Below are 10,918 nucleotides of genomic sequence, written 5' to 3'. Positions count from 1 at the left end.
GAGGCAAAGTTTCCAAATCCAAGAGCAATATTGTGAGTATGTGTTATAATACATTTCCATGTTGGGGTTGAAGCTAATACTCTTTTTGGTGATCTTTGTGATGATATTATGAGGGAGATGGGTGGTTAAATGATTGACGTAGGACATCATTGTTGAGTAGAAATTTTTCACTATTAGAGTAAGAACGTGAATGTAAACAAATATGATAATAATAACAAAGAGACCAAGAGAACATTACGAGATCGACACAAATCCCGAAAGACTTTTTATTAACCACCTCACGACAAGTCTTGAGGGAAATTTGTCAAAATCTCAATAAAGAAAGCCCATTTATCATTTAGAAACAGGGCCCAATAAATAGTCAACCCAAATATATCATACCCACATGCATAAGACTTAAGCTTTTTTGGGAGTTTGTAGGGGAGGGGAAAGAAGGGTTTCGAAAAACGATTTTTTAAAAATATGTAAGGAAATCTTTAACATTTTTTGAAAAATAATTTTATTTAAACTAATAAGAGTGTTTATCATTTACATATTTTTAATTTTTAGAATACTATAACAACATAAATTATACTTGAACAATTTGCCTAAGCCCTCAAAAACCCTCCTATAATACAATTTTTTTAGTTTCTCAAATTAGGAAGTTTTTGATTTTTGAATAAACATAAATTCCCGAAAATCCCCACCTAAATCCTTCTATTCTTGTCGTCAAATCCTTCAATTTTCCAAAGCTCTCCTCTCCCTTCCCCTCCAAACTCTCAAACAAAGCCTTAAAGGACACACATTTTTCATACTTTACTCTATCCCTTTTGGACCGAATCACTTACTTGAGTGTTATATTGCTAACCTTGTAGGTCCACTCAGCGTTCAATCACACCAGAGACTTACTACATCGTATCAGGAGTCCATCATCTCAATTTACACATAATTCTTATTTTGATCCAGAATAACAGTGTAGTTTGTGGAAACTTGAAGTTTACACCGTGCCCCTTAACCTCGATTGGAGGCAAGGCAAGTATTCATAACTAATTAAAATAGTCTCACATTACTTAGGAATCAATGTTAAACATACTTTATATACAAAACCCATACACCCGATCTAACGAGACACATTTTCTAAATAATAAAACCCGAAAGACTCTCACACCAAACACGAAAAAAATCTCATAATTACAATGACACTTATTTAAAATTGAACGAAACATTGACGCCCCAAATTCGGCCAAACTTAAATCCCCTAATAGTAACCATGCAACGTCTTCTTAGAATTTGAAAAACCATTTTTTTTAAAAGTTTGAAAACCCTAACAAACCTAATAACCTTAGCTATCTCTTCTCTATTTGACTCAAAGTTAATTTTAATTAAAAATGTGCCACGATAAAAATTACCTTTAAATAGTTTAAATATATAAAATTGATTCTAATTAAAATAAATTAATAATAAATACTACTATAAAACTAAATTTAAATTTAAATATTACAAATTATTTTTAAATTTAAATCAATTTTTAAAATAAAATCTGTTTTCCTCGAAACATCCAAATACAATAATAGAATACCATGTCTCAAACGTGTAGACCAACTTAACCTAAAACAAATGCAGCAGCACACCCCGTTGCATCCACATTTTAAGACCACAAATACACTCGTGCAACACGAGTCTTACATCATGTTTTAGTTTTTAATCCAAACACAAATCACACATATAAAACACACTTTATTCACTTTAATCATCCATAATCCATTTCCTCAAAAACCAAAACTCATCAATAACTCACCCTTCACCCAAATTCTCCGATCACCGGAGCTCCGATCTCAACTCCGACAATGACAACAACGATCCCGTCCCCCCTAAAGGCCATAACCCTAACCCACATCCGCTACGAACGCGGCGACAAACTAGGCCATTTCCTCGCCTGGATATCCCTCGTCCCCGTCTTCATCAGCTTCGGCGGTTTCATCTCCCACTTCATCTTCCGCCGCGAGCTTCAAGGCATCTTCTTCTTCCTCGGCCTAATCGTTTCACAGTTCATCAACGAGTTCATCAAAACCACCGTCCAGCAAGCTCGCCCCGAGACCTGCGTGCTTCTCGAATCGTGCGATTCGCACGGCTGGCCGTCGAGTCATTGCCAGTACATGTTCTTCTTTGCGACTTATTTGACTCTGTTGGGGTGTAAAGGAGTTGGGTTCTCGAAGAATGTTGGGCTTAATTTACTTACTTGGGGTCTGGCTTTTTTGACTATGTATTCTAGGGTTTATTTGGGGTATCATACTGTTGCTCAGGTTTTTGCTGGGACTGGATTGGGGGTTTTGCTTGGGGCGGTTTGGTTTTGGGTTGTGAATAAGCTTTTGTACCCGTTTTATCCTGTTATTGAAGAAAGTGCTTTTGGGAGGTGGTTTTATGTTAAGGATACTTCGCATATTCCTAATGTGTTGAAGTTTGAGTATGATCAAGCTAGAGCTTTTAGAAAAAGGATCATCTCCGAATCTGAATCTGAATCTGGATCCAAGTCTGATTAATTAATGGGTATGTTAATTGGAATCAATTCCATTTTTCATATGCTTATTTTCATTGACTTTTGTGCTTTGTTGTTGATGTTGTTTGTGATGCAAGTTAATAGGATTGGGGATATTGTAGACTTGGATTTACAAATATTATGACTCAAAAGTGTTTTTGGTGTTAATGTTATTCTTTGTATTTTAGAGGTGTTAATTTGGTGAAGAAATAAAAGTGGATCATTATGATTCTTGAAAGATTTAGTTCTATAAGGACTCGTGACTTGGCATTTGAATCGATCAGACTTCTTGAAAGTTGTGAGGTGGCAAGGAATTTAGTCTGTTAGGTAGTTTGTTAGAATTGTAGTCGTTTGTTCTTAATTCGGCTATGTAGCATTGAGTGGAGGATATTCCCTGAATGCCTACGTAAACCTGTATTTCCTTTTGCAAGAGAACTAATGAATGAAGAAATTGGTTATATTCCTTCTCTTATTATATTCATAAGAGGTATCTATGCCTCGAAGCAGAGTTTATCTTGTTTCCCATTTTCCCGGTCCTTATATGGTCGACATTCTGATTCTGATTAGTTTGTACTTATTGACATGACAGGATTCTTTGATCTTGTAAACACTTTTATTTTAATTGGAGCTAGTTTTAATTTTGTGAAATACGCATGGTAGAGGAAGTGATTGCCACTGTGCTTTCATTTTTTACTTTGGCTAAGTGATTTTTCGAGGTATAAAAAACTGCCGTGTACCGCGTTATTCTAGTGTAATGTGATCTGTAAACTGAGTAAACCAAATGTTAACATATTAGAGTAAAGCCAAGAAATCTGGTTAACTGAGGCTCTAGGTTATTTGGTTACAAATTAAAATCCTACTTCCAATTTAATTTTGTGATGCTGACATCATAGTTTATAATGCGCTCCTTTGTCAAGAACTAACTCGAGTGATGAAATTTACCGAGCATGTTTCTGATTTATATTTGTGATATTGAATTTTCTGAATACTAGTTAAAGCATTTGGGATAAATTGCATGGTAGAAAATAAGAATGCCATGTGGTGGCTTGGTTCTCACTTCTCAATAATATATTGTGACACTTCATTACCCATTCTTATCGTCTTCTTTTTGAATATTTGCCTTACTATTTGAAATCTGCAGCTTGTCATCACATCTATGACACTATGATAGGTTGTTCATCAGACTGAAACGCCTAACATAGAGAGTAGGGTATACATGTTTCTGGGTTTGGAGTTCTGCTAGTGGTATGTAATTGTTTCTTAGATTAGGATAGTGTTCAATTGGAGAAAAGGGGGTAGGGGTAAATCTAGGCTGATGATAGTAGTTAGTTACTAGCTATTCTTACTTCAATGTTAAATTGTTCCTTTCTATGTACCCACTCTGAAGACCACATGCAATTCTTGAGCTTAAATAACATGTGCAGTGTACGTACATTCTTGTGCTAATAAAGATACCCGATTTATTTTCATTATGATATGTTGTTATTTTGAGTCTACTTCCTTTCTTTTCTATTGTCTTCTATGCAAACTACTCTTAATTATTTTAATGTAATAGAACATAAAGTAGTTAATTCGGGACGATGTTTAGCATAAATTTCCTCTCCCTGACCCTAAAGAAAAGTAAATGCCAATCTACTCACAAAGAGTATATCTATATTACTTGGTCTTTCGTTAACGTTTTTAGCAAGCTTTTTATAAGCTCAAGTTTTGTCCTGCATACATAGTTCAGTCATATGATTTTGAAATATATTGATAAATACGGTATAGTTTATACCAGAAAGCGCAAAAATAAAGGGAGAGAAGCACGGGATCAGGAGGATTAAATGCAACAGATACTAAGTAAATGCAGCAGATACTAATTAAATGCAGCAGATATGACTACCACTTTATAAGGAACAAATCAATGGCAGTGAAGGGGGATTATTCAGATTGCAGTCTTGGCATAGGAGTGCGTAGCAGCTCGAAATGCTTACCCTAATTTAATTTCCAGTATTTCTTTATCGTTTTCACAGTATATTGTATGCATGGTTAGATCCCGTTTGATCTCTAATCTTATTCCTAAATAATACAGTATACTTTTCTTTCTTTTGAATTCTGTGTTGTGATTGTTATTCCTAGACCAATTGGGACCTATCAATTGGTATCTAGAGCCTTGGTTAGATCTTCATCAGTTAATGGTCGTGACGACACGAAGCATTATGGATAATAGAATAGAACTCGTAGAACAAAGAACGAGCGTGATGGAAGCAACGATGGAACAAATGCAACAGATGATGGTAGAAATACACTCACGTCCCCAGATCTCGTTGGATCAGGTTCGTCAACTTATTGTCGAAACGCAGCCTCGTCGTCGTCAAAGGCGTAATCGTAACAACGTGGAAGACGAGTGGAGCGATCAGAGCGCTGTTTCATCAGGATCACGACGTCGTGATACACGTAACAACGGTGGTCACAGTTTGATTTTTGGAGGAGGTAGGAGACGATTGGAGGTTCCAATTTTCAAAGGGGAGGATGCGTATGGGTGGTTAGTACGAGTGGAACGTTATTTCAAGTTGAATGAAATACGTGTGCAGGACAAGGTGGATACGGTGGTTTTGGCGTTAGAAGAAAAGGCTTTGAACTGGTTTCAATGGTGGGAGGAGCAAACACCATTAAGAACGTGGGAAGAGTTCAAAATAGCAGTCCTTAGAAGATTCCAACCTGGGTTATTGCAGAACCCATTGGGACCACTGTTGAGTTTGAGGCAGAAGGGTACTGTGATGGAGTACAGGGACAAGTTTGAAGGACTTGTAGCACCTATACGTAGGGAGGAAAGGGTGATGTTGGAATCAATTCTTTTAAATGGCTTGAAGGAGGAAATTCAAGCAGAGCTAAAATTATATGAGAGCCATGACTTAGCTGAATTAATGGACAGGGCTTTACTCATCGAAGAAAAAATGAAGTGGTTTGGAAGAGAGGAAGTGGTTGGAGGGATAAGGGAGGTAACACGAGGTTCAAGGACCCTGGTGAGTACAGTGGGCTTAAGAAGGAGAATGAGAAGAGTGGTTCAGTGACTATTGATAGATCAAAAGGAAGAAGACTTAACCCGGCAGAACTGGAGGAAAGGAGTAAGAAGGGATTGTGTTTCAAGTGTGGGGATAAATGGAACAAGGAACATGTGTGCAAGTTCAAGCACATGCAACTGAAATTATGTGAAGCAAGTAGTGAAGAGGAGGACGGAGAGGACTGGGGGACAGAGCAGAAAGAGGAGGTTGAAATAGTAGAGGAGTTAAAGACTTTACAACTGTCCTTGCAGAGTAAAGAGGGATTCACTTCCAATAAGTCTTTTAAGGTGTGGGCTGACATAGGAGGTAGAAGGGTGTTGACATTGATAGATTCAGGAGCTACAAGTAATTTCATAGCTTCTAAATTGGTGACTGAGCTCAGTTTAACAGTAACTGAGACACCTACTTATGTCATTGAGGTGGGAAATGGAGAGAAGGTGAAGAATCAAGGGGTATGTGAAGAGTTGGAATTCAACATCCAAGATGTTAAGTTCCAACAGCATTTTTTTATCATGGAACTTAGTGGTTCAGAGATGGTGTTGGGCATGGACTGGTTGGCAAGTCTAGGCAACATAAAAGCAAATTTCGGCAACTTATGCTTGAAGTGGGAAGTGCAAGGGAACAAGCATATTATTCAAGGAGATCCATCCATGTGTAATAGCCAAGTAAATTGGAGAACCATGTTAAAGGCTATTTCTAAAGAAGGGATGGGATTCTATGTGCAAGAAGTAGAAGGAGAGTTGAAAGACAAGATAAATCATGGAATTACTTCTGACTGGGAAGAAGTAGTTGCAAGATTTGAAGATGTGTTCAACATGCCTATTGGGTTGCCACCACGTAGGGAACATGATCATGCCATTGTATTACAACTAGATGCAGTTATCCCTAACCTAAGACCATACAGATATCCATTTTACCAGAAAAATGAAATAGAGAAGATGGTAAAAGAAATGATGCAGGCTGGAATTATCAGGCACAGTACAAGCCCTTTCGCAAGTCCTATTCTGTTAGTCAAAAAGAAAGATGGAGGCTGGAGGTTCTGTACTGACTACAGAGCTTTAAACAAGGTAACTGTGGCTAATAAATTTCCTATACCTGTGATTGAAGAGTTATTAGATGAATTAGGTGGTGCCACCATATTTTCTAAATTGGACTTAAAATCTGGTTATCACCAGATTAGAATGAAAGAATCTGATATAGCCAAAACTGCTTTCAGGACCCATGAGGGCCACTATGAATACTTAGTCATGCCTTTTGGCTTGAGCAATGCTCCCTCTACATTCCAAGCGTTGATGAATGAGGTGTTAAGACCTTATTTGAGAAAATTTGTATTAGTCTTTTTTGATGATATTCTCATTTATAGCACCAACAAGGCTGAACATGTATTGCATTTAACAAAAATTCTGCAAACTCTTCAAAGCCACAAACTGTTTGCGAACAAAAAAAAATGTTCATTTGGCCAGGCAGAGATTGAGTACTTGGGCCACATTATTTCTGGTGGGGGAGTATCAGCCGATCCTAAGAAAATAGAAGACATGTTAAAGTGGCCGATTCCTAAGGATTTAAAAGGGTTGAGGGGATTTTTGGGCTTAACTGGTTACTACAGGAAGTTTGTCAAGAACTATAGCAAAATAGCTTGGCCATTAACACAGTTACTGAAGAAAGATAATTTTAAATGGGGTGAAGAACCACAACAGGCCTTTGAAATCTTAAAGAGGGCAATGACCACTATACCAGTCCTAGCTATGCCAGATTTTAAGAGAGATTTCGTGTTAGAAACGGATGCTTCTGGCCATGGAATAGGTGCAGTATTGATGCAGGAAGGAAAACCAATAGCATACATGAGCAAGACTTTATCTGCTAGGGCCCAAAGCAAGTCTGTGTATGAGAGGGAACTTATGGCCATAGTAATAGCTGTACAAAAATGGAGACCATATCTGTTGGGAAGAAAATTTCAAGTTCACACTGATCAAAAGAGCCTAAAACACATCACTGAACAAAAATTGATGGGTGAAGATCAACAGAAATGGATAGCAAAGCTGATTGGTTTTGACTTCGAGGTGAAGTACAAACCAGGGAGGGAAAATAATGCTGCTGATGCCCTCTCAAGACAGATGCAATATGCCACTATTGCTATGGTACAATGTGAAGCTTGGGAAGGATTAGAAGAAGAGATACAAGGAGATGAAAAATTGAAAAATCTTATTCAAGATTTAGTGAGTAACTCAATGAGTCATCCCGGTTATCAACTGAGAGGTGGTAAACTGTTTCATGAAGGAAGGATAGTGATTCCAAAACAATCACCCAGGATTGCTTGGATCCTACACGAGTTTCATGATACGGCCACCGGAGGACATTCGGGCTATCTAAGGACTTACAAGAAAATTGCAGGCTTGGTGTATTGGGAAGGAATGAGGAAATGTATCAAGTCCTATGTTGAATCTTGTGAAGTTTGCTCAAAGGAATAAATACCAAACTTTGAGTCCTGGTGGTCTTCTACAACCATTACCTATACCCACTCAATTGTGGAGTGATATATCCATGGATTTTATTGGTGGATTACCCAAAGTTCAAGGAATAGATACTATTATGGTAGTGGTGGATAGGTTGACTAAATATGCTCATTTCTTGCCTGTGAAGCATCCTTACACAGCCAAAGATATAGCAGAACTATTTATCAAAGAAATAGTCAGACTGCATGGATTTCCTAGTTCAATAGTTTCTGACAGGGACAAAGTTTTTCTGAGTTCGTTTTGGACAGAGTTGTTCAAACAGGCTGGTACAAAGTTGAAGTACAGTAGTGCATATCATCCCCAGACTGATGGACAGACCGAGGTAGTGAATAGATGCTTGGAGACGTACTTACGGTGCTTGACAGGGAGGCAGCCTAAAATGTGGCCTAAATGGTTATCTTGGGCAGAATTTTGGTATAATACTAATTACCATGCCTCTCTTAAATCCACTCCTTTTGAAGCCTTATATGGGAGAAGCCCACCAGTGTTAGTTAGAGGAGATGCACATCTTTCTGCAGTAGAAGAAGTCAACAAACTAACTGCTGAAAGGAATGAAATGATCAGGGAAATGAGAGAGCAACTGCTGAAAGCACAAGACCAAATGAGGGTACAAGCCAACAAGCATAGAAGAGAGGTGGATTATCAGGTAGGAGATAAGGTTTATTTAAAAATACAACCTTATAAGTTGCAAAAGTTGGCCAAGAGGTTCAACCAAAAGCTAAGTCCTAGATATTATGGACCCTATGAGATAATGGAAAGAGTAGGGGTTGTGGCTTACAAACTCAAACTACCTGAAGACAGTAGAGTACATCCAGTATTCCATGCATCCCTGTTAAAGAAAGCAGTCTCAGCAAATGTAGAAACTCAACCCTTACCGACTTGCATGAATGAGAGTTGGCAATTGGAACCAGGCCCTGAGGAAGCAAGGGACACTAGAGTCAATGAGAAGGGGGAGTTAGAAGTCTTAGTGAAGTGGCAAGGACTACCAGAATTTGAAAATTCATGGGAATTGGTGGAAAAGATGAGACAAGAGTTCCCTGACTTTCTCTTTGAGGTCAAAGAGAGTCTTGAAGGAGGGGGAATTGATAAATACGGTATAGTTTATACCAGAAAGCGCAAAAATAAAGGGAGAGAAGCACAAGATCAGGAGGATTAAATGCAGCAGATACTAAGTAAATGCAGCAGATACTAATTAAATGCAGCAGATATGACTACCACTTTATAAGGAACAAATCAATGGCAGTGAAGGGGGATTATTCAGATTGCAGTCTTGGCATAGGAGTGCGTAGCAGCTCGAAATGCTTACCCTAATTTAATTTCCAGTATTTCTTTATCGTTTTCACAGTATATTGTATGCATGGTTAGATCCCGTTTGATCTCTAATCTTATTCCTAAATAATACAGTATACTTTTCTTTCTTTTGAATTCTGTGTTGTGATTGTTATTCCTAGACCAATTGGGACCTATCATATATATGAGATATTTCATGTTTATATGACTTTATTTTTGGAATTACATAAGAACAATATGAGTTTTTATTTTAATACATCTTGATATCTTTTGAATCAAGAATGAAAATAGTAGCTTCAAATTAAACATTTAAGTGGCCAATAGATCCATATTTCCTTTTTTTAATAAAACTTTAAGTGTTGAATTGATACATGTGTTGATGTGTGATGTCTGCAATGACCATTTTATTTCTGAACATGAAAGTATATGTGTGGAGTATTTCTGGTGTGCTCCATGATTGTTTGGTGTATATGTATGTAGCAATGCACGTTCTACTGGTATGCGAGGCTATATTAAGATGGCCTTGATAGTGATGTCATGCAACTATAAGCCCTTCTATTTTGTATATTGGATTATTGATCTTGACAGAGGATTGGTTTAAATGATGGAACAAAATAGGTGATATGTGAATTAAACTATTAAGCATGACTAAATACATTTCAGAAAGACACAAAATAGGAAATTTGTGTCTTGTCTTATAAGATTGTTTCGCTCTTTGCCAAACTACATAGGGAATTTATGCCTTGAATCTCGTCATTTAAATTCAAGATTTTCTTTGAATTGAGAGTTTGAGTTTTTATCTTATGCAGAAGGCAGAAGGATTTGAACTATAAACGTTTACCAATGATTTGGTATGGTTTGTTTTAACTGATTGTGCTCTTTTTCTTCAATTTTCCAGGTAGATTTCTTCGAGTTTCTTTCAGGATTTGTTTTACAGGTACTTATGACAGCATTATTAATATACTTCTTAATCGGAGGGTTCTGCTATAGAAGCCAGCTTGCTTAGGTTACAAATGGCACCTGTGAAGAGAGCAGCTAAACACACTGATATTTTAGGCTTGTAATGATGCCTATGAAATTGAAACTGAAATGATGTAACAGCAGAATGTTATTACGTGCTATAGATTATAGATAGACATTTGAATATTTTATCTTGTTTTCTGTTTGAGCTGATATGAAGATAATTCAAATACAAAGTACAGACAACTAAGGGAATAAATTCCCCCAGCTGCAAGCTTTATATAAAATTATAGCTACATAGTAAATTATGAAGTTGATATATATATATATATATATATATATATATATATATATATATATATATATATATATATATATATATATATTTGATTTTAAAATTTTGAATTTGTATAATATGTATTTCTAATTTAAACAATTTTAAAATATGAAAGGTATTTTAGAAATATTCCAGAAGATGTGAGAGATTTGGAGACTATTTTGGCTAGTCCGAAAGAAAAGAAAAGATATATTCTTAGCCTCGATTATTAAGCAATGTGAGACTATTTTGGCCAATCTGAAATAAAAGAAAAGATATC

General features: G+C 36.7%; 1 protein-coding gene across 3 annotated transcripts; it reads left to right on the top strand.

Annotated features, from left to right (window-relative positions):
• Window positions 1-1,629: 1,629 nt before the first annotated feature.
• Window positions 1,630-10,508, top strand: LOC131644583 (lipid phosphate phosphatase gamma). Of its 3 annotated transcripts, none has more exons than XM_058915130.1 (2): window positions 1,630-2,526; window positions 4,293-4,309. In XM_058915130.1, the coding sequence occupies exon 1, from the start codon at window positions 1,827-1,829 to the stop codon at window positions 2,517-2,519; it is 693 nt and encodes a 230-aa protein (XP_058771113.1). In that variant the 5' UTR covers window positions 1,630-1,826; the 3' UTR covers window positions 2,520-2,526; window positions 4,293-4,309. The 3 variants fall into 3 exon arrangements, with proteins under 3 accessions (XP_058771113.1, XP_058771114.1, XP_058771112.1); XM_058915131.1 differs by lacking the exon at window positions 4,293-4,309 and adding an exon at window positions 3,657-3,984; XM_058915129.1 differs by lacking the exon at window positions 4,293-4,309 and adding an exon at window positions 10,261-10,508 and having other exon boundaries at window positions 1,632-2,526.
• The last annotated feature ends 410 nt before the right edge of the window (window positions 10,509-10,918 follow it).

The sequence above is a fragment of the Vicia villosa genome, linkage group LG1 (assembly GCF_029867415.1).
Source record: "Vicia villosa cultivar HV-30 ecotype Madison, WI linkage group LG1, Vvil1.0, whole genome shotgun sequence".
Taxonomy (NCBI): Eukaryota; Viridiplantae; Streptophyta; class Magnoliopsida; order Fabales; family Fabaceae; genus Vicia; species Vicia villosa.
The sequence above is the reverse complement of the archived record's forward strand: the minus strand, read 5'-3'. Positions and strand labels throughout refer to the sequence as shown.

Bases quoted from the DNA above. Each gene is read 5' to 3' on its own strand.
- LOC131644583 (XM_058915129.1), top strand. From the start codon at position 1,827: ATGACAACAACGATCCCGTCCCCCCTAAAGGCCATAACCCTAACCCAC.